Genomic DNA, 23,118 nt, shown 5'->3' on the forward strand with positions numbered 1-23,118 from the left:
ATCTCTATCGTTTAAATTGAAATGACTTAATTTAGTGATTACTTTATATTCCTAATTAATTACGGCAATCCAAACATAGATTCTATAAAATTTATATATGGTATCTTTATTTTCATATTTCTACATTAGCATATTACAAAAAAAAAATTATGTTGATTCGATTAGATATGCTTTATAGGCTTTTTCAGGTGACATAGTAAATTGCATGACGTTCTTAATTCTTTTTTATTTTGTGACCCTACGCACATTATACAGGAACTTTTTGGAACTAAAATACCAAATGAAGAAGCATTTTCACCAGAAAGCACCAACAACAATAATCAATACATACTTGATTCAACTTTTGCTGATTTTGGTTCCTTTCTGGTGCCCATACATCAAAGTGCTTTGGTAATTTCAGCATCTTTTTACCATTAATGACGATTAATTACTTTTTAAAAATAGTAAAAGTGAGTTATGTCCTCATTAATAATATATATATATATAAACAAGCTAATGTACATTCTTTTAACTAGGTTGAAACGGACCAAAACGTTACAATAGAGGATCCTCAAATTGGAGAACAAAACAACATGCACGTCCTAAACCTCAAAAAGAACTTGCTCCCAAAATACTACAAGAGGAGCATGTTGACCGCAGGGGAAGGATCGTCAGTAGCGGGACGATTCGTGGGTACGGCCAACCAACCCCATAACGTGAGGCCGAATGCGCCTCCACTGGTGGTTGCGCCCCTATCTGCTAATCCTCCTCCTCCGCCCGAGAACATACGATGTGTCACGGTATCTAGAAGAGAATTTAATTTGATTAAAGCGTTGTTCGGGCACATGAATTTTCATCCTGATCGCAGGTGGAAAGGCGCATATGATCCTCCTCCAGTACAGGAAGAAGTTGCTGGAAATGCTGGTAAACCGGTGGAAGAAAAAGTATCTCCTAGAAGGCGCAATGTACTCCCCAATCTCGGTTTGCACTGAGTCAACATGATATGAATTGGGCCACAAGGTATTGTAATATTTTTTTTCCATTTGATATTTGAAATACACAGCTGAAAATAATAATCAGTATTCTGTAATTTAAAATTTATGTTTATATGCACCCTTTTCAATTGCAGGTAAATCGAAGGGCCTTAATTAATGAAAAAACCAAGGATCTGCATCGCAAGAAGGGGTCCTTTCTTCGTCTTCTATTGCGTTTTTTTTTTTCTCTTTTTTTTTACCCCTTTCAATTATGTAAGCAGAAAACTATCGAACATCTTCGGTAATAAGTTTAGCTAATGTGGCCTTGTTGCCTATTTTGCATTGAACTTAACTTTTATACAACGATAGTCGAAGAAACTTTTACACTATCAGGTTAACTTTATTTATAATTCTTTACAGTTAATAAAGATGATATGATTGTGTAAAAATTCTTTAAATTATCGGTATATATAAGTTAAATTCTTTCAAATTATGTATAGATCACATTTCTTCCTTTTAACTCTCCAAGTTCAATGCAAAATCGTGTTTCTTGGTAAAAAATACTGTGGTTATGCAAACATTGGCATAAGAAGGCTGTCACGACCCCAAAACCGACCCGGTCGTGATGACGCCTATCGTAAAATTAGGCCAGCCAACTCAATTCCAAAACAACCATATTTTCCTTTAAAACTTAATTAAAACCTTTTTTCAACAGAAATCCAATAAAGATATAAAGATCAAATTTAACAAAGCGAAAAAATACAAGCCCAACCTGGGGTGTCACAAAGTCATGAGCAAAATACTACAACTGTTTGAAATATATATGAAGACCAACACAGTCTGAGAATATCCAACAAATATACTGAAGGAAGATAAGGAAGGAGAAGGCGGAACTGCGGTCGCCAAGCAGCTACCTTGCTATCTCTAAGCAAAATTCCACAATGATATGATCAGTAGCCGTTACCGTGACCCGAAATACCTGGATCTGCACACAAGGTGCAGGGGGTAACGTGAGCACACCAACTCAGTAAGTAACAAGTCCAAACTTTGGACTGACAAGTAGTGACGAACCAAACCTCAACAGGTAATATCATTAAATTGTATAGAAAGGTAGACATGCTTGCAGTTCAGGCAAAAAATCAGCAATAAATAAATACAGTCTGAACAGCATGGAGTATAAAGCTCAGGAAATATCTATGTACCAATGCACAGATAGCATGATCAATGTTCCGTGTACCTCCACTCACAAGTGCTCAACCACTCGGTACTGTATATGGCCATTTGGTCCAGGGAAGATCCATCCAGGAATATATATATACTGATCGCAGTCATCCAGTACCGAAGAAGGTCATTCCAACCCTATGGAGAAGATCCATCTCCAGGTATAAATACTTCAGATAAGATCCATGTCCAGGGAAGACACATCCCTCAATATAATCAACTGCGCTCACTGGGGGTGTGTTACAGACTCCGGAGGGGCTCCTACAGCCCAAGCTCTATCACAAGCCAACGAAGGCATATATCAATAATCCGCTGCGGCGTACAACCCGATCCACCACCTCCATTCATACGAAGGACAATAACACTAAATTAGCTACCCCCTCACTATCGTTCATCCATACTATCAAGAATGGACAACCAAGTACCAAATCCAAATCTCCCAATCTATGTCACCAATACACTACCCCAGGATCACCAACCAACGACATGGTTGGAACAAGGTCTTCGGGGACAAGCTATCTTCTTCACAGTGAACATTCAGAACCAGGAGGTTCTCTTTGTTCTACAAAACCCTCAGATACTAGCCCAGCTAATTTCGGAGGGCATGAGGCTAGCCATGTCCAACTACATCAATCACCTTTGGGTGATGAATGTCCTCGACCCAATTTCCCCAGCATTGGCACCTGCCTTACTCCACAACATGCAAGCTCATTTGAATCTTCCACACCACTACAACCCATTGCAGAATATGCAACTTCTTTACTAGCTTCCTTTCTTTCTCTACAAGATCAAAACAACCCTTCTTTGATCCATGCACGACAACCTCTGCCTCAACATTTCCCACCACCGGTGGATATTCATCAACCCCAGCCTCCCCGTCACAATGTACCCATATAAGAAGAGGAAGGAGTAGTAGAACAAGAGTAGATCATCCCACCGCTGAACATCACATCGTTCACAGAAATTTCAAACCTTCACGCAGTCAAGATCATGCTATTTTAGGCACTGGAGGGACAAGAAGTTTGTGTGCAAGTGCCCGCAGGAACTATACAAATGTTCACTCGACATCAAACCTCCACTAAACGAAGCAGTAGGAAATTTCGCAGTAATATTAAGCCCATCAGTGAAGGGCAGTGTTCTACAACATCACCACTTTGACCCCTCAATGAATAGACTCCCAAACTTTGTAATTTGGAATATCAGAGGTGGAAATAATGATGAGTTTAAGCACCACTTTAGGGACCTACTAAATACACACAACCCTTCCCTAGTTGTTCTTCTAGAAACTTGTATGACCAACCACATTGGCATTCGAGATGATTTCCATTTTTCTAACATGGTATAGATCCCTGCTCAAGGCCAATCAGGTGGTATTGCTATTCTTTAGCATGATTCCCATGTTTAGCTTAGCCGTATTCGTCTTGATGGCCAGGAAGTCTATGCAATGATCCAGGTACTTCCTAATCATCATCCTTGGTTGTTTAGTACAGTTTATGCTAGCACCCATGTTCATATTAGGTCACAACTTTGGTTAAATCTGGAAACTATTGCTAATAATTATAAGGGCATGTGGTTCCTAGGTGGGGACTTTAATGAGATTATGAGTCAGCAAGATAAATGGGGAGGGAGACCTATAAATCGTAATAAAGCCTCTAGATTTCAATCGTTTATTAATCACTGTCAGTTTATGGATCTTGGTTTTAAGGGGGCTAAGTATACCTGATCCAATCATAGATATAATTGTCCGGATTTAATTTTGGAACGACTGGATAGATATTTTATTAATGAACAATGGCTTGAATATTACCCGAATGCTTTTGTTATACATTTGCCAAAGACTTATCTGACCATACCCCCCTCCTCATTTCCCTGTCACAATATACTAGGCTACACACTAATCGTATTTTTAGACTTGAAACTTATTGGTGTCATCACCCTGAATTTACTAAAATAGTTAGAGAGAATTGGAATGGTCAGAGTCTAACCAATGCAACCAACCTTTTCACTAACAAAGTTAAGGATTGGGCAGCCCATAATTTTGGTGATGTTATTAGAAAAAAAACTATTCTTGCACGACTTAGTGGGATCCAAAAATCCACGAATTATCCTACAAGTATGTTCCTAAAGAATCTTGAACAAACTCTCACTAATGAGTATAGCACTCTTTTAAAAGTAGAAGAGGATCATTGGAAGCTTCGCTCCCGTATAAATTGGCTTAGTGAAGGGGATGCTAGTACCAAATTTTTCCATATAAGTGTCCTTAATAGGAGAAGGAAAAATCGTATCTCTTTTTTCAAGGATGCTCTTAATAATTGGATAAATGATCCTGACCAAATCCTCCGACACACTTTAAATTATTTTCAAACAATCTACCAAACAGGCCATGAATCCTCAAGTTGGATAACCACTCAAAATTCACTGGTTTCATCTAGTAATGTTGATTTATTAGCACTAGACAAGCCATTACATAATCATGAGATTACTAGAGCTATTTTCGCGTTCAAACCTTTTAAAGCTTCAGGACCGGATGGATTACATCCTTTTTTTACCATAAATATTGGCACATTGTCAAAAAAAACTATCTATGACCACTGCCACTCTATTTTTGATAACCATAGTATCCCCGAACATATTAACACTACCTTTCTTTGTTTAACACCAAAATTCCCTAATGCCAATGAACTGAGAAATTTCAGGCCTATTGGTCTTTGTAATACTTCTTACAAAATCATTACTAAAATTATTGTCAATCGTCTAAAACCCTTTTTAGATAACCTCATAGGCCCCTTTCAATCAAGCTTTCTCAAAGGAAGACGTGCGGCTGATAATGCTATTATCATTTAGGAAATTATCCATCACTACACTAAAATAAAAGGTAAGAAGGGCAAAATGCTTCTGAAAATTGATTTGGAGAAAGCCTTTGACCGCCTGGAAAGGTCCTTTATTCATAGAGCCCTCCACTATTTTCATTTCCCTCCAAAAATTACCAAACTCATCATGTCTTGTATTACTACCTCTAGTGTGGCTGTTCTAGTTAATGGATCTCAAACGGAGTCCTTCAAGACATCTAAAGGCATTAGATAGGGTGACCCTATGTCACCCTATATATTTATCCTTTGTATTGAACTGTTATCCACTCTTATCAATCACCAAGTTGATCTAACCTTATGGGATCTATTAAAATAAATCCTCAGGGACCTACCCTTTCCCATTTATTCTTTGCGGATGATTTAATCCTAATGGCTGCAGCCAATGAGAAGTCTGCCTCCACTATTAAACGATGTCTTGTCTATTTTAGTAAGTTATCAGGGCAACAAATAAACCTTTCAAAATCAAAGATTCTCTTCTCTAACAACTGCCCTATTTCCCAACAAAATTCAATATCCACCATCCTGAACCTTAAGGTTAGTAACACCTTTGGAAAATACCTTGGCTTTCCAATACTAAGTACCAATCCTAAACCAAGGGACTATAACTTTATCCTAGATAACTTTAATAAAAGACTCAATAGTTGGAAAACCCAATTCCTTTCCTTAGCTGGGAGAGCCACCCTCATTCAAAACACACTCAACTCTCTCCCAAATCACATCATGCAGTATGCTATGCTAGCAAAAAAAACATCGGCAAATTGATAAAATCCAATGAGATTTTCTTTGGGGTAGTAATCTTACTTCAAAAAAAATTCATTATATAAAATGGGATACTGTTTCATTGCCTAAAAAGGACGGGGTCTGGGGATACATAAATCCTTAGACAAAAACAAAGTAGCTCTTACAAGCCTTACCTGGCATTTTCTTAATCACCCCAACACTATCTGGGCAACCTTACTTCAATCCAAATACAATGGTCGATATGCAAATGCGTCTCATTCTTTCATATGGAAAAACATCCTTATAGGATGGAACGTTTGTAAAAATTCCACTGCATGGTATATCGGGGATGGTTCCTACGTTGATTTTTGGCATGCAAATTGGTTACCATGCAATAAAAATCTAAGGAGCATGCTTCATGGTCCGTTGGCTCATCAAGAGTCAACCACCAAGGTTTCCCACATCCTCCATAATGGGACATGGGACCTATCACAAATTTCCTTCGAGTTTCCTCCCCAAATCCTAGCTCAAATTCATTCTATCCACCCTAATAGTAATATGAATCACACAGATACACCAATCTGGGCACCCACAATGGATGGTATTTTCACCACAAGGTCAGTGTACCCATTTGTTACTGCTAATGCAGTACACACCCATGACAAAAAAATTCAATGGCTCTGGAAACTAAAAACTTGGAATAAGCTCAAATATTTCCTTTGGCAATGCTATCATGATAGACTTCCAACAAAAGCTTTCCTGAATCACATTGGAATAGCCACTTCCTTATACTGCCCAGTATGCCCTACTGTAGAGGAGACTTCTCTTCACATTTTCCTGATGTGACCCATAGCAAAATAGTTATGGGAAGCCCTAGGGGTGAACATTTACTCAATTAACACTCTATCTACTCATTGGCTTGATAGTTTATATAAACAGAAACCCCTTACAATTTACCCTTCCTTAACGTGGGACTGTCTATTCTCCTTTACTCTTTGGCTTCTATGGCTTAATCGAAATAAAAACACCTTTCACAACCTTCGTAATTTAATGGATAGTAATAAGGTTATAACAAGAGCCAAGGAATATCTGCATTGCAGTAATATCATGCAAAAAACTAGATAGACTACTACCAGTTGCTACCAAATGGGAACCCCCCGCTTTACATCAACTAAAGCTCAACATTGATGGGGCCTTTAAAGGTAGATTTGAACTAGGTGAATAAGTGGGGTAATCAGAGACTCAAATGGGGACTGGATTATAGGCTTCAGCAAAACTACTACTGGCCCCTGTCCTCTTTACATTGAGCTTGAAGCATTATGCCAAAGACTTGAGCTTGCAGCAAGTCACAAGTTTAGAAATTTACAAATAGAAACTGACTCTGCTGTTATACCTTCACTAATTGAATCAAACTCATCACCATTTTATAATACCCTTTGTCACACCTCCTTTTTCCTACACCCGCAAAAGGGGTACAAGGGAGTTTTTTTCAATTTAAGTGACAATCAAAACGGGATTATTTTATTTAAAAATTAGAGTCGCCACTTGGGATAATTTATGGTGTCCCAAGTCACCAGTTCAAATCCCGAATCGAGGAAATATTGACTCTGTTTTACAGTCCGCGAACACAGAAATTCGGGTAAGAAATTCTGTTAACTCGGGAGAAGGTGTTAGGCATTCTCGAGTTCCGTGGTTCTAGCACGGTCGCTCAACTGTTATAATTGGCCTATTATCTGATTTTAATACATGTTTTAGCCTATGGTTCAATTTTCACTTTATAACCGCTTTTATTTAAATATTTTTTAGGAAGATTCAACGTCACATAAAGCGCGTCTTGAACCACGTCACATAAATGCACCCGCAGTCTACGACATATTTTATTTAACGTTGTTGAGATTTGGATTTGGGTCACATAAATGCACACCCGAATTTAGAAAAGTAACTTAAATTACGCGCCTAAAACAACTACACATTTTTAAATTTGCGAGGGCCATAAAAATTTAACTAAATGGCACGCCTCGAATTCTAAGGATTTAAGATCAATTAAATGAGGGCCATGCATTTTGAGATTTTATTTGGCACGACGCACCTCAATTCCAATTTTTAAAGGGAATTCAAAACTAAGCTTTTGAAGGCCATAAACTATATCTTGCCTAATATGGCATGCCCCAAATCTATTTGCCTAAATTTATTCGAAATATTGAGGGCCATAAACTAGCCGCGCTATCTACTATGGCTCACCTCAACTATTAACAAAGAGCCTAATTAATTAATTAAGGAAAAACACTTTAAAGAGATTATAACTACTTTAATCTAAAGTCTAAGCTTAATCCGCTTAATCAAAAAAAACGAACACACGGAATCTGTTCCATTTTTATTCCAAAGCTTGGCCTGGCCTGAAGCCCAATTGCCAATGGCCCATAACTTGACAAACATGAGCGCCATTGGGCTCATAATGGCGTCCATATCGAGAACCAAAGTGCAGGAAAGGGGAGAGGGAGCTTGGCGCAAAGGGACTGATGTTGACAGCCCAAATTGACACTTTAACCTTAACAAATGATGGGGACACTGCAGTTTTTCATAAAATCTTTGAACCTGAACCAATTCTATGTTGAAATATAGTCGCAAGCCTTATGCAAATTAGGCATCATGTAACAACAAGGTTCAGAGGCCTAAATTCATGCAAAATTCCAGCTTCAAACCATCATTCTTAACAAAACTAACATGGCCCTAAACTTTATAAAGAAAAGCCAAATGCAAATAGTTAAACCAAATTCAAAGGTTCTCTAATCTGATTTCAAACTTAAATTCCATTTAAAATCCTTTTAAAATTCAAAGAGTCTATGCATGAACAGAGGCAACACTAAGTTATAAGCTTTCTGAAATCAATAGACCAAGTTTCAAGCTATGCATAAGTGAATCTGAACACATGATGGATGGAAAAATAGACCTAGCTCAGATTCAATAGACCCAAACACAAATGGTTCGAACTAACAAGCATATAACTCATAGCCACACTCAAAACCAAACAACCTCACAATCAAGCTAAAGAACCAGGGTCTTCAGTTAATATACATACATAATATCTTCAGTTAATACACACACCTAGCATCTAATATATTTCTGAATTGAATATATTCGAGACAGAACTCATATTTAATCTTAAGATGTACGTGTAGTATTGGTTACATGATTAGCTACACATAAGAAAACTTGGCTAGGAAAAAAGCATAAAACACAATGCAACAAACTTAAAGAAAAGAAACTGGTAGAGCCACAAAGAGGTAACAAAAGTCCCTTTCTTCAATTGGAATTACATATCTTCACACAATAGCCCAAAAAAGACACTATTTCCATTCATGGCTCGAGAGAAATACCTAGGAACAAGAGGAAACAAGGAGGAGTGAGGATTCAATAAACAACAACAACATATCAGTACCCAGATTCAATGAAGCAGTAACCCAGAAAACCAAACAGCTTCAAACCAAGCCTTTAAATTCCCAGAATCAAACCATTTTTCAGCCAGGTGCAGGGATTTGAAATGCTTCAAAACTTTAGCTAATAGGGAGGATCAGGAAACCTAGACTAAGCAGGATATGAGCTATTTTCCACAGAGTGTGATGAATCTAAGTGTCAATTCAGAGTTTTCTCAAAACAATTCCAGCAATTTCAGTTTTGCAGGATTTTTCCTTTTCATTTTTTTTACTAGTGAAGTAAGGATGCCTTTATAGGCAAGGTATTAGTGCAACAATGCTGAAAATAATTTTGCACTTTAAACCTTTTGAAATTTTGGTTTTAGCTTAGATACCCCTAGTGTAAAGATCAGAAATTCAGTTAAGTCCTAATGACAGCTTCTGGGAAGCTTTCTATTTCAGTTATAGAGAGATTCTCTACTTACAATTCCTAGATCACCCTTAAAACCCCTGGTTATTTACCCTTAAATTATTAACTTGGGTTAACCTAGACCACAGTCCAAATAAACCAGTCTCTTAACTAGGTCAGTGGTGACCATAGTTACCACAGTCCAAATAAACCAGTCTCTTAACTAGGTCAGTGGTGACCATAGTTACTATGAGAGATTTGAGTACTCAGAAATGATTAAACGAAAAACCATAGAAAAAGAACAAATCCAAAACTGGAGGGAAAACTCACACAATTCTGATTTTAGTCTTAAACTAACTTTAGCTAATCAAACTAAAATCGAACTTGACTAACTAAAGATAATCAGTCACAAACAATGAAAAACAAAAGAAACAAATAAAACTGAACCAAATGAAAACAGAAAGGAACTACGGTGTATAAAATTAGTAGGAGAAAGGAGGGAAAAATACCAAACATGGTGGAATGCCTTGACGACATGAGGCGTATCAATGAGAGTGAACAATTGGCTCGGAACTTGATGAACTCGTCAAACTCTGACATCCCCGGAATAAATTAAAATTAATGACGATTGATTGTTCTCGTTAAGAATAATCAACCCGCATAGACTATAATTCAAAATGAAGCCAGGCCTTGAACGGAATCAGAAGAAGAGAGAGATTAGGGTTGAATTTTCTTAGATTTGGAAGTGGGGAGGTCCTGTTGGGGTTTTCAGGAAATAGGCGTGTAGATAAGCTTTGGGACGGTCTGGGCTTTAACTGGTATGGGTTTGGGTTGGGTTAAGGTTTGAAGGTCCAAACTTCGATCGAAGATTCGACGAGTTCCACGATGATTCGAAGGCAATAAATGACGGATTCGTTATGAGGGGAGGAAGAGGGTACTACGATGTAAATCTGGTATGGATTGGAGGTCAACCGCCGCCGCTGGTGATTTCCGATGAGCGGCGGACAGTGGTGAGAGGAGGGTGTGATAAAGAAGACAATACTATGTTAATGTTCTAAGGTTTTCGGACAGCCTTATGTGATTAGGGTGAGGCTTTGCTAGCCGTTCGATGAAGAGGAATGAAAAGCTTAGATTGATTTGTCTTTAAGAAACTCAAAAAGACGTAGTATTGGCCTGATACTACGTGTTTGAATTGTTTAGGAGACTGAAAAGTTAGACCAGGTTGGGGCATGGTTTGGGCTGGTTTGGATGGGTTGAAGGGTGCAATTGTTTAGGCTTGAGAGAATTAAAATAAAATGGCCCAAAAATCTAATTCTTTTCTTTCCCCTTTCAAAATTCTTTTTAATCCCTTTTTCTTTTTTAAAATAAATAAATAAATAAAGTAAAACCTAATTTACTTCCTAACCCAAATTATCCTACCAAATTAAATTAATTACTCAAAATAATACTCACACAACTAACTAATTACCAAATTAAAGGAAAACTACAAAATTCAAAGCTAAATGCAAAATGAGTTATTTTTTGTGATTTTTCTATTTTTGTCAAACAAATTAATTCACTAATTAATCTAAAATGTAAAATTAAGTCCTAAATGCAACTGCAATATATTTTTTGTATTTTCATGAATTAATCAAAATTAAACATGTGCGGACAAGTGCAAGCAATTAGCAAAAAGCTACAAAAATCTACGAATTTGCAAATAATGGGAAAAATTTATTTTTCTTGAATTTATGGGAGTAATTCACATAGGGCAAACATCACGTGCTCACATCCTTCTTTGTAAATGCAGGTACTGGTTGAAGATGTTGGGGAATCCACCCACCCTACACAATTTCAGGGAAGGCAACAACATAGCACATGCTCTGGCGCAACATGGAGTTCACCAAGCCAACATTAACCGGATATATCTAGAAGTACCGGACTATCTTAAAGAAGCTGTGCGTACTGATAAAGAAGGACTCACAGTTATTAGAACTACTACTACTAATACTGCTATACTAAATAATTTGGCCATGCTGGGCAATCCTGTAATGACTTCTTTTGGTTGTACTTCTACTTCTACTAGTATGCCTTCGTCTGCTCCCAATGGGAGAACCAGGCTATGTAATCTCGTTACTTAATATTAAATAAAATGTTTCTTTGCCAAAAAAAAGAAGAAGAGACTAAGTGTCTCATAATACTCCAAAACTACTCCAAACCCGAACAAACCAACATGATACAATGAAATGTAGCTGAACAACACATAAGAAAGCATAAATGGGGAAAACGGAGCGGTAATTCATGAAACGATCGGCCGGGTCGTTACAAAGGTGAAATCACTTATCTAATATAATGAGTACTATGTTGTTTTTAAGTATATATCTAAAGTTTTCTTTGGAGTAAGAGTTTAGGAATGTTTGTTATATTTTCAATGAATAAATTAAAGTTAATAAAGTTAATTTCATTGTTAATTAATGCTAAAAGGTAAATTCCTTAATATCCGTGAAAACAGTCAAAAAATCAATTAAAGTTATCCTCAACTTTAATACGTCAACAATAGTAAATACATACTTGAAATATATTTCTTTAATCACCTACTAAATATAATGTACCTTTATTCGAAAACAAAAAAAGCTTTTTGTCAATGTTGGGGAATCCACCCACCCTACACAATTTCAGGGAAGGCAACAACATAGCACATGCTGTGGCGCAACATGGAGTTCACCAAGCCAACATTAACCAGATATATCTAGAAGCATCGGGCTATCTTAAAGAAGCTGTGCGTACTGATAAAGAAGGACTCACAGTTATTAGAACTACTACTACTAATACTGCTATACTAAATAATTTGGTCATGCTGGACAATCCTGTAATGACTTCTTTTGGTTGTACTTCTACTTCTACTAGTATGCCTTCGTCTGCTCCCAATGGAAGAACCAGGCTATGTAATCTCGTTACTTAATATTAAATAAAATGTTTCTTTGCCAAAAAAAAGAAGAAGAGACTAAGTGTCTCATAATACTCCAAAACTACTCCAAACCCGAACAAACCAACATGATACAATGAAATGTAGCTGAACAACACATAAGAAAGCATAAATGGGGAAAACGGAGCGGTAACTCATGAAACGATCGGTCGGGTCGTTACAAAGGTGCAATCACTTATCTAATATAATGAGTACTATGTTGTGTTTAAGTATATATCTAAAGTTTTCTTTGGAGTAAGAGTTTAGGAATGTTTGTTATATTTTCAATGAATAAATTAAAATTAATAAAGTTAATTTCATTGTTAATTAATGCTAAAAGGTAAATTCCTTAATATCCGTGAAAACAGTCAAAAAATCAATTAAAGTTATCCTCAACTTTAATACGTCAACAATAGTAAATACATACTTGAAATATATTTCTTTAATCACCTACTAAATATAATTTACCTTTATTCGAAAACAAAAAAAGCTTTTTGTCACAACCCCCCCCCCCCAAGGGTGTGTTTGGTATGGAGGAAAATATTTTTTAATTTTTCCATATTTGTTTGGCTTAAATATTTTGGAAAAATATTTTCCTCCAATTGAAGGAAAATGTTTTCCCAATTAAGAGAAGGGAAAATATTTTTCAAAACTTTTTTACAACATTCTCACCTCATTCCTTACCCCCACCAATCCACCAACCCACTTACCCACCCTCACCCCGCCCCACCTTTTTTTTATGTTCAAACTATATTGTGTAGGCCTCCAGTTGATACTTGAAAACACAAAACTAAAAAAGACAAATAAAAACATTAATAACTATCACGACTTTCATTTCTACAAAATGAATATTTTCTTTTCACGATGTAGAAAAAGGTATTTTTATTTCATTTCAACAAAATAAGTACTTTATTTTTATGTCGAGAAAAAGTACTTTCTTTTTCAACCAAAAAAAGTATTTTCTATTTAGTTATGAAGCACAAATTTCAACGTTATTTTTACATAAAAAGTAAATTAAAGCAACACATTAGTTCCTTTGGGTTTATGTGAATTGTTAAAAGAATAATTAAATTCTTTGAAGAAAATAGAGTCTTGAAAATATTGGGTATTTTTTTGGGGGAGGGGGGAAGGGGGGAAGGAACATATGAAACAAGGGAAAAAGGGTCCTGGGCGAGGAGAGTAGCATAAAAAAATATTTTCTACTCTCTAACCAAATACTAGAAAATATTTTTCGAAAAAAAATTCACTCACTAATCGAACAAAGAAAAATAAGTGATAAAACTACTTATTTTTCATAGAAATATTTTTTGTGATAAACATTTTCCTTCCTACCAAACACACCCCAAGTCTGATGTATTTGTTTGATAGTTTTTGCATAAAAAATTACAGGTTTTCCCCCAAAACTTTGAATCTACAGTATTTCTCCAGTTTTTAAAAATTCCTAAAAGCTGATTTTTAAGTTTAATAAAAGTTAGGTCTATACCTCAAAATTGTATATGCTCCTCCTCGCACTTTCTTGTCCATTTGAAAAGTTGGGTTCTCAAACTTCGATTTCCAGGTTTTCTCCTCTTCCTCCACAACTATGCTCTCTTATGCATTCTTCAATTTGTTCGTTTCGCTTTATTTGGCTGCCTCGTTGATGTGTTACTTTTGCCTGTAGTGAATTGTGTTTGAATCTGTGCGATAATTTTACAGCTTCTCCTACTCGATTTCAGTCTAATTATGAAATTGTGTTTTGCTTTATTCAAGCATTTAGGGTAGAGAAGTAAGAGAGCTTTTCGATTTTTTCTTCTTGGATATCTTAGGTCTTTTTTTTGGGTTATTTTTCCATAGATTGTTTTTGGTCTATAATATTGCTTGCATACACACTACCCTCCCCAGACCCACTTGTGGGATTACACTAGGTTTGTTGTTGTTGTTGTTACAAAGATTTTTGGGCATCTACTCTTGCCACTAAATCTTAGAACTGAAACCTGTATTACCAATTCAATCTACTTGCCTGATTAAATTAACTAGATTTCCATATTATTGTCTGTTATAACTTGGTGTAGATAATTGATTGTGGTATTGTTATAATTTAATTTGGCAGTAAATTGGTGTCCTGGTTGTAGGGTTCCTAATAAATGTTATGCTGCTTTATGTATTAACCTTCAGTTTCTTTTGGAGTGATAGCACTTACTAAGTTAAGTAAGTAAATTGTCGAAGAAGATGTAACAAGGAGCAAAAGGCAAAAGGATAACAATAAGAGAGTAGAATATAGCTGGAACATGTTAAAATCTATGTGGGAATTTTCTATTTTGGTGGATGCTGGTGCTTTTCGTAGATACTAGTAGATATGTACACATTGCACAGGATGCATTTCTTCGAAGGAGATGGATGTGCAATAGGTATAGTCTATAGAACTCAAGAAGGTCTAAATGAACTATCACCTTAATCCAAATTCAGCCACTAAATGTTGCTCCGAAACTTTGATTAATCAGTCAGGGTGTTCTTAAATGTCTTTGATCTGTCTCAATTTTCTACAGGTGACAGAAAAGGAAAAAGGCAAAGTTAGACTGAGTTATTGTTTGAATTCCTTGTTTCATACTAAGAAACAAAAATGCATTTCATTTTATATTAAACAGAAAAGATCATTCTTATTTCTTTTCTACGTTTTTCAAAAAGCATGGCTGTAATAAAATGCTTGTTAGATATACCAACCTTGTCTGCTCCGTGCTTAGCATGTCAAAGATTTGTTCCTTGGAATTTTGATCTTCCAAAATCAGCCTCTACTTATTACATATGTTCTCTTTTCATGATGTTATATATTTCCACTGTATTCACCTTATTCATTGAGTATCCTATACCCCTAAAAGTTTTGTGGTCCGCTAACCTATACTACAATTGCAAACTGAGAGATGCAAGTATATGCGCTAGGCTTGGTTTCTGCGTGGTACCAATAAGGGAAACTGATATTGTACTCTGTACTATCAGAGTGTTCTAACTTAATCTTTTTTATTCTTGTAATGTCACCGAGAAGGAAATATGGATTATATATTAGTTGCAAGTATGGTATGTAGTATCAGCAATCACTTAGTCAGAGTTTAGAGGGCTAGGGGATGGGACGTGACCTGTTTAGTGCTTATTTTGGTGTATACTGGATTGTGAGAATTGTAAGATTATCTGGTCTAAATGGTTGTGGCTTGATGTAGATGCAACATGCAGGCCGTGACTGTTGTTCTTGTGGAGGATACTGGGAAAAGGAGATGAGAGTAAAAGAGTTCCTTGATAGAGTTTCTGTATTTGGTGGTGAAAGAAAATAGATGAGCGTATTTCTTCATCCTTTAAGAATCTGGAGTCAATTTTGTTTGAGAGGAACATCACAAGTGTGAAGAACTAGATTCCTTTTGGTGAAAAGATCTTGGCACGCTGATCTTCGTTTTCCTTCTTTAGTCATTCCTTTTACCTTCTGTTTTACGTTGACTAATTGAAGAAAAATAAGATAAAAACACTCAAATGGGTGTCAGCTTTGTCGTATGCTTCATTTGTGGTTTACTCTAGGTTAGCAAATTTGCAGAATGGCTGCTCTTAATTTTTGAAGATGAATAAATGAACATTTAAGAGACAATGGCTTATATTTCATTTTCCTTTGGTAAATAATCCTTCAACTAATTATAGTATATGCAAATTAAATTTTTATATTCTGGTTCAAAACAGTTTCGAGATTACTTTGAATCATAACTGATGTGTGGTAACTGATCTGAAATTTTATCGTCTCCAGTGAAGTTTAGTAGTTTGAGGTGACAAGAGAATGACAAAGAAGCGAGAAGTAGAAGATAGCATGGTGGCTGAAGAGGCAAGCCCAAAACGGCAGAAGGTAATAGAGCATTCTTCTCCCTCTCTTGCACCAACTGCTTTCGAGAATCCACTTCTTCCACTTGCATCTTATGATGATGATGATGAAGACGATGAGGATGATGGAAGGAGAGGACACATTGCCGAGCAAGTCATAAATAATGGTGGAAACAAGGAGCTAAATGGCTACTCATCCGACGAGGAAGAAGATGAGGATGATGAGTATCATGGTAGAAGCCAAGGGAAGCGAAATCGTGCAATTGAAATTCGGAGGGACTGCCCTTATCTTGATACTGTAAATAGACAGGTAGCCTCCTGATTCAGTTTTTCTGGAACAGGTTTATCTATCCTAATTTAGACTGCACAAATTTCTAGACTGAAATTTTATATCTAGTGGTGAAATTATGAAATTTTACATTGCACAGCGAAATTGCGACACTTTTCATCCTTTTGGTGCTGAAGTTCTGATATGCTTCTCCATTCGTTACTTTGGTTTTAAAATCTCTTCGTTCTGTTTCTTTAGGGACAATAGCTTGATGCTTTTGGGACTCTTAAAGTGTCTGATACTAATTCCTTTTTAAAAAGGGTGTCTTGTAGTAATTGAGGGCCAAACTTTTTCTTTTTGTTGGATTTGATGCATTTATATTGACTGCATCAGTAAAACACATTTGGTTTAGCTCATGTGTCAAGACTGATGGCTCACTCTATCTCTCTCTTCTTTTTTTCCTTCTCTGTATATCCCCTTTTATATATTTGTCTAATTTTGCAGGTATTGGATTTTGACTTTGAGAAATTTTGCTCGGTCTCTCTCACAAATTTAAATGTGTATGCATGTTTAGTTTGTGGGAAGTATTTCCAAGGAAGGGGCCCTAAATCCCATGCATATACACACAGTCTTGAAGCAGGGCACCATGTGTATATCAATTTACGAACAGAGAAAGTTTATTGTCTTCCTGATGGATATGAAGTCATAGATCCATCGCTTGATGACATTATACACGTGCTGAATCCAAGGTTTGGCGCAACTTACTCTGGACTGCCGCCATTTCTTGCATTGTGTAGTTATATTTCCCCTGCATCTATAAGCTGGTAATCCTTTCTTTGAAAAGATTACTGTGATTCACCATGTTGTTTGTTTGGTATTTATTTGACAGATTTAATGGGGAGCAGGTTGAACAACTTGATAAGAGCCGACAATGGTCCAGAGCACTTGATGGGTCTGATTATCTTCCTGGAACGGTAATAAACTTCTTTATGCTGCATTTATTTGTTTAGTATATAAGTGTTCAAGTTACTATGTCTCTTTTAGTCTAGATGCTAATCTTTTGGTTCTGGGGCATACGTTAGATTGGGCTGAATAACATCAAGGAGACTGATTTTGTCAATGTCACGATTCAGTCTTTGATGCGAGTAACTCCCTTGAGAAACTTCTTTCTTATCCCTGAAAATTATCAACACAGTAGATCTCCTCTTGTTCATCGATTTGGAGAGCTCACCCGAAAGATTTGGCATGCACGGAACTTTAAGGGACAGGTGCATACCAGCATTGGTGAATTCCACTTTGTCTGTTCGTCATGGTTTTCTTATTTCAACTAATGTTTGTGCAGGTGAGTCCGCATGAGTTCTTGCAAGCAGTTATGAAAGCTAGTAAAAAACGTTTTCGGATAGGTGCACAGTCTGACCCTGTTGAATTTATGTCATGGCTTCTGAATACCCTTCACGCCGAGCTTAGAACTTCCAAAAAAGGCAGTAGCATAATCCACCGGTGCTTTCAGGTTTGCTGCAACAGATAACTGTCTTCAACATTTTCAAATATACTTGTGGGTTGTTATGGTAATATGCGATACTTTTTGTATAGGGGGAATTGGAGGTTGTGAAAGAGATGCATAGTAGACCTATTACGGAGAAGAGGGAGAATGGGGATGCCCCGAATAATGGCAATGGGGAAGATGGTCAACATGGATCTCACAATATTGCCATGGAAAGTAGCAGAATGCCTTTCTTAATGCTTGGACTCGATCTGCCACCCCCTCCTCTTTTTAAAGATGTCATGGAAAAGAATATTATTCCCCAGGTTTGTTTTTTCAAGTTTAAAATTGTTATTGTTAATTCATTGGAAATGTTTTGCCTTCTTTTCTTGTTCTTTTTTTTTCCCTCCTCGAGGATTCGTGGAGAATGGTGGTCATCATATGTGACTTTTTTCATCCCCTTTACCTGGCCATTCTGAATGTATTATTGTTCTAATACGTTATGCGCATGCAGAAATGCAAGTGTCTAGATGTCAGCTAGAAAATGTGAAAGTGCGAGTTGTTCTTTGAGAAATATTTTGCACTTGAAAAAAAGTTCTCCAAGTTCGTTTATCGAGTGTTGTAGAGTTTAAATGGATTTTTGAGTGATCTGAGGTGAAATGAAATTTTATGTAGATGTGCCAAAATTTTGGGTTAACTACGGAGAGTTTCCTTTCTACTTGGTTAAAGCTCAAGAATTTCTCTGTAGTTTAAATAAGGAGAAGCTCCTCTCTTCTAGTTTAGATAGTTCATTCACTTGATATTAGTTACTACTACAATTTAGAATGATATCTGCAAGAACAACTATTTTACTGACGTTATTCTCACGATGCAGTTATCTTCATGCAATAAATCATTGGCCATTACACAAATGTAGGGTTCTTGAAAGTATAGCTGTGTTATCCTGGCCCTATTGTGATCTTTGGTCTACTGACTAATTTTTCGTGAGTTAAATATCTTGATAGTTCTGGATGTTGGTCTTGTGTTTTGGGGAGGGAGGACACACTAAGAAAGAGAGGTAGAGTATGAGAGCACACTAAGAAAGAGAGGTAGAGTATGAGAGCAAAGAAATGAAATGAGAGGAGGAGGTAAGGACTGGGAAAACAGAAAATGAAGTGTATGGAAAAAAAAAGGAGTAAATAGAAGAAGAATAAGGAAATGATTTCTCCCTCTCAACTCCCACTAAGGGAATAGCAGTTGATAAAAAATATTCAGGGCATCATACAATTTTCGTTTAATGCCCTTCACTTGGTCTTTGTCAACAAGGGAGGTATTTTGTCATTCTTTGAGTTGGAGGTGGGATCTCTTGAATTTTATTAACTAGAGGGGAATATGCTTGTTGGTGATACAGTTTGATAATTACGGTGTAGATGCCTATTTGCACATATTCATGATCTATTTCTGCTCTCTTTTGGTGGTTGTTTTTTCATCTTTTTAGCTTCGCAAAGTAGATTAGAGGCTATTCATCCATCGATTCTATTCAATGTGTCTAACAAGTTCTTCAAACTTAATGAAACACCTGCTTTTGAACTTTGTCTAATATGGTTCACGAATTTTGGAAACTTTAATCTCTTGAATGTTGACCTCATTATCTACATCCTTTTACCGTATGATGCATCTCAAGTTTGTACTTAAATTGATTTTTGTAAATTGCAGGTACCATTATTCAACATACTTAAGAAGTTTGACGGTGAAACTGTGACTGAAGTTGTAAGGCCTCGTATAGCGAGGATGAGATACCGTGTAACAAAATTGCCGCAGTATCTAATTCTCCACATGCGAAGGTTTACAAAGAACAATTTCTTTATGGAGAAAAATCCGACACTTGGTGAGTACTCATATTGATATTATCCTCGAATTGAATGAAATTACCAAAACATCTAACTCATAGTGAATGTAGAAGCCTTGTCAAAACTACAGCTTTGTCATTAATATCCCCTCCTCCAATGGACTTAAAAGCCTCGTCAGTACTCCTGCTAGCTCGCCAGTACCCCTTCACCCACATAGCTTCCCCCACCCAAAAGAAGGAAATTTGGTAATAGGGAAACAATAATCCCAGAATTAAAGGAAGAAGAAGACTGCCTGAGTTGCCTATCAGATTAAAAGTCCGTTTCTCCAAAGATGTCATAGGAATACTAGTCCATTTTTGTGAAATATCTGTGGTTTTTCACTCATACTGTCAAATTCTCATCCCTCAAATTGATTTTTTTGGTTGGACATGGTACCAAGCTGTTCTATTCAAGCCCTGGTTCTGCTACCCATCTAGCATATACTAGACCTTACTGTAGATTAGGATGTCGCTTAGCCTCTTTTACAATTTGAATATCAGTAAATAGTAAATACTTCTTCTGAGGGGTGGGTGGCAGGGCGGAGCAAGGAGTTTGAAGTTCTAGCTTTTGTTAGTTTGAAGCTTTGGTTTATATTGCTTGTTAGAATTGTTCTTTCTGATTCCAAATTCTCCACTTACGGGCGTTTAAGGAGGGGGATGGGGAGACGAGGGATGTGGGGTTTAGTGTTCTAGGTTCACTTTCTGCTGGATCAGTGGTGTGTAATTTCTTTTTCCTGATCAAAATATCTTTTTATTTTGCTTGTTAGAGAGTCCACTTGCGCTGTGTCCTCCACACAGGAGAAGGCAGCTAGAGAGCAGGGAGAGGGCGGTGGGGAGGATGAAAGAAACAAAAAACTAGATAATGCAAGAAAGTTCTAAACCTCAAGTATTTATAGTTAGACTTTGGAACTGCACTGTTAGGCTTCTATCTCGTAACTTACGACGCTTGATGCATCTTTTTTCAGTTAACTTCCCGGTGAAGAATTTAGAGCTCAAGGATTATATTCCTCTGCCAGCACCAAAGGAGAATGAGAAGCTTCGCTCAAAGTATGATTTGATTGCTAATATTGTTCATGATGGTAAGCCAGGTGAAGGATCCTACAGGGTGTTTGTCCAACGGAAATCAGAAGAACTTTGGTTAGTTACACAGCTCATATCAATAAGTTTGATATCTTTCTAGTTTGATGTTCTAAACTTCCCCCTCCACAAATGGAAAAGAAAGAGGGAATGGTTAATTTTATTACTTGATAACCTAATGCTTTTAATTGATGCAGGTATGAGATGCAAGACCTACATGTTTCTGAAACTCTTCCCCAAATGGTTGCACTTTCTGAGGCTTATATGCAAATATATGAGCAGCATCAGCTGTGATGAAACTGACAAGTAACATTGGAAAGACAAACCATTTCCTTTTCTTCTCTTCTTTTTGAAATACCAAATTCGACTATTAGATCACTGATGAAGAGAAGTACGGCACTTGTTGAGGGATAGTGAATGCGGTTTACTTGTTTGTTGCTATCGATAAATCTCTGCTGGTTTTATATTGTCAAGGCTTCTTATCATTACTATTTCATGCAGTTCTGTGAAGTCCAGCTGTGGAAGTGTCCACTTATTTCTCTTCGGATGGGTTTGTTATGTGGTAGGTTCTTGAATTCAGAAGATGTTGCCTTTATCTTCATCTTCCAGACTATAGTAGCTAAGAAATGAGTGGGAATCAATTGGACAATTAAACTTATGTTATCATGTATTCAACTGGATTAAATTATTACCAAATGAAGTAAAATCTCCTGTGAAAAGGATTTACTAACTCTCCCAAGTGCAACCTTAGTTTACCCTTTAATTGGATTTTCTCTTATTCCTTCGACATTTGCTCATCTTACTTTCCAGCAAAATATTAGACCGTGTGTGGTAACTGGTAAGCGTACTTGCTTTAGGAATAGTAAGTTGGACTTGGGCCTCACTCCGATGTTCTTTACAATGCGAGTCCGGCATCAGGAGTTTCCCACACTAATACAGAAGAAAACTTATACGTATGATGGTAACAAAACATGATGCTAATGTATTCTTTTTAGCAAGGAAAGAATATTCCCTCCGTATGAAAGTGGAGGAAAAAAATAGGAAAATTGTTGTGGTGGTTAGTCAAAACTCAAACTCAAGGTGGTCAGGTGATTTCTATCTGTCTTGGTTCAGCCCCCATTTGAATTATCTGCTGCACATCTTTTCAACGTTGAAAGTTGAAAGGCCCACATGTTCCTCTTTCATCTTTTTGATTAAGAATCAAGTGACCCTTTTGGGTTTAATTGCAAAGCATGGAACGATTAAAATTCTCTTTATTATTGAGTGAATATAAACAAACTGCTGATTTAGACAAGTCTGCAATATCATATTCTTTTCAAGATGTTGTAAATTGTTACTTTTTCGTCATAGTTGTTCAGAGTGATGATGATAGCATATGTGAACGAGTGTGAACACTTACCTCATTGACTATGTCCTATTTATCTTTTGTTTTTCTGGTTTTTACTATGTAATTATAAATCTTCCTGACAAGTCATAAATATCTATATAGAATAGAGAATCAAAAGAACAACATTAAGAAAAGAACAACATTAAGACAACTGTCTTAACCACAAAAAGACAAGTGGCATTGTTAAGACAAAATAAACTACATTTCTAACTAAATTTTTTTTTTGAATTAATTGGTTACACTACTTGAATTAATAAATATAGATATCTTAATACAATATTCTACTCATTCAAATTGGAGTTTGAAAATTATTTTACATTAAAAAAATAACAACAAATAAAAAACTACCAATTCAAATTGGAGAGTAATTTCTTCCTAGTAGTAGTAGTAGTTGTTGTTGTGTGTGTGGGAGGGGGGGGGAGTAGTTATTATACTAAATTGGTAATTTATTAATAATTCATATGTCAATTTAATAGTATTAAGTAATGGATAATACAATTAGATAACCAAGGATATCTTAGGAGAAGCAAAAGCACTACATTAAGACAAGTGTCTTAACCACAAAAAGTCAAGTGACATTGTAAAGATAAAATAAACTACTTTTCTAACTAATTTTTTTTGAATTTTAAATTTTGAATTAATTGGTTACACTACTTGAATTAATAAATATAGATA

The 23,118-nt window shown here is 36.4% G+C and overlaps 1 protein-coding gene and 1 long non-coding RNA gene across 2 annotated transcripts; both read left to right on the forward strand.

Annotated features, from left to right (window-relative positions):
• The first annotated feature begins 598 nt into the window (after window positions 1-598).
• LOC104247776 (uncharacterized) lies at window positions 599-1,300 on the forward strand. Its single transcript, XR_716309.2, has 2 exons — window positions 599-999; window positions 1,109-1,300. It is a non-coding gene; the product is annotated as an uncharacterized lncRNA (long non-coding RNA).
• A 12,677-nt stretch (window positions 1,301-13,977) lies between these two features.
• LOC104247777 (uncharacterized) lies at window positions 13,978-21,786 on the forward strand. Its single transcript, XM_009803867.2, has 10 exons — window positions 13,978-14,088; window positions 16,291-16,671; window positions 17,134-17,378; window positions 17,519-17,603; window positions 17,712-17,897; window positions 17,972-18,139; window positions 18,223-18,438; window positions 19,808-19,979; window positions 20,945-21,116; window positions 21,254-21,786. The coding sequence occupies exons 2-10, from the start codon at window positions 16,321-16,323 to the stop codon at window positions 21,348-21,350; spliced, it is 1,692 nt and encodes a 563-aa protein (XP_009802169.1). The 5' UTR covers window positions 13,978-14,088; window positions 16,291-16,320; the 3' UTR covers window positions 21,351-21,786.
• The last annotated feature ends 1,332 nt before the right edge of the window (window positions 21,787-23,118 follow it).

Source organism: Nicotiana sylvestris, chromosome 2 (assembly GCF_000393655.2).
Source record: "Nicotiana sylvestris chromosome 2, ASM39365v2, whole genome shotgun sequence".
Classification (NCBI taxonomy): Eukaryota; Viridiplantae; Streptophyta; class Magnoliopsida; order Solanales; family Solanaceae; genus Nicotiana; species Nicotiana sylvestris.

Bases quoted from the DNA above. Each gene is read 5' to 3' on its own strand.
- LOC104247777 (XM_009803867.2), top strand. From the start codon at position 16,321: ATGACAAAGAAGCGAGAAGTAGAAGATAGCATGGTGGCTGAAGAGGCA. The intron at 17,604-17,711 runs GTAATAAACTTC...GGCATACGTTAG, and splicing joins CTGATTATCTTCCTGGAACG to ATTGGGCTGAATAACATCAA. The intron at 18,140-18,222 runs GTTTGCTGCAAC...CTTTTTGTATAG, and splicing joins TAATCCACCGGTGCTTTCAG to GGGGAATTGGAGGTTGTGAA.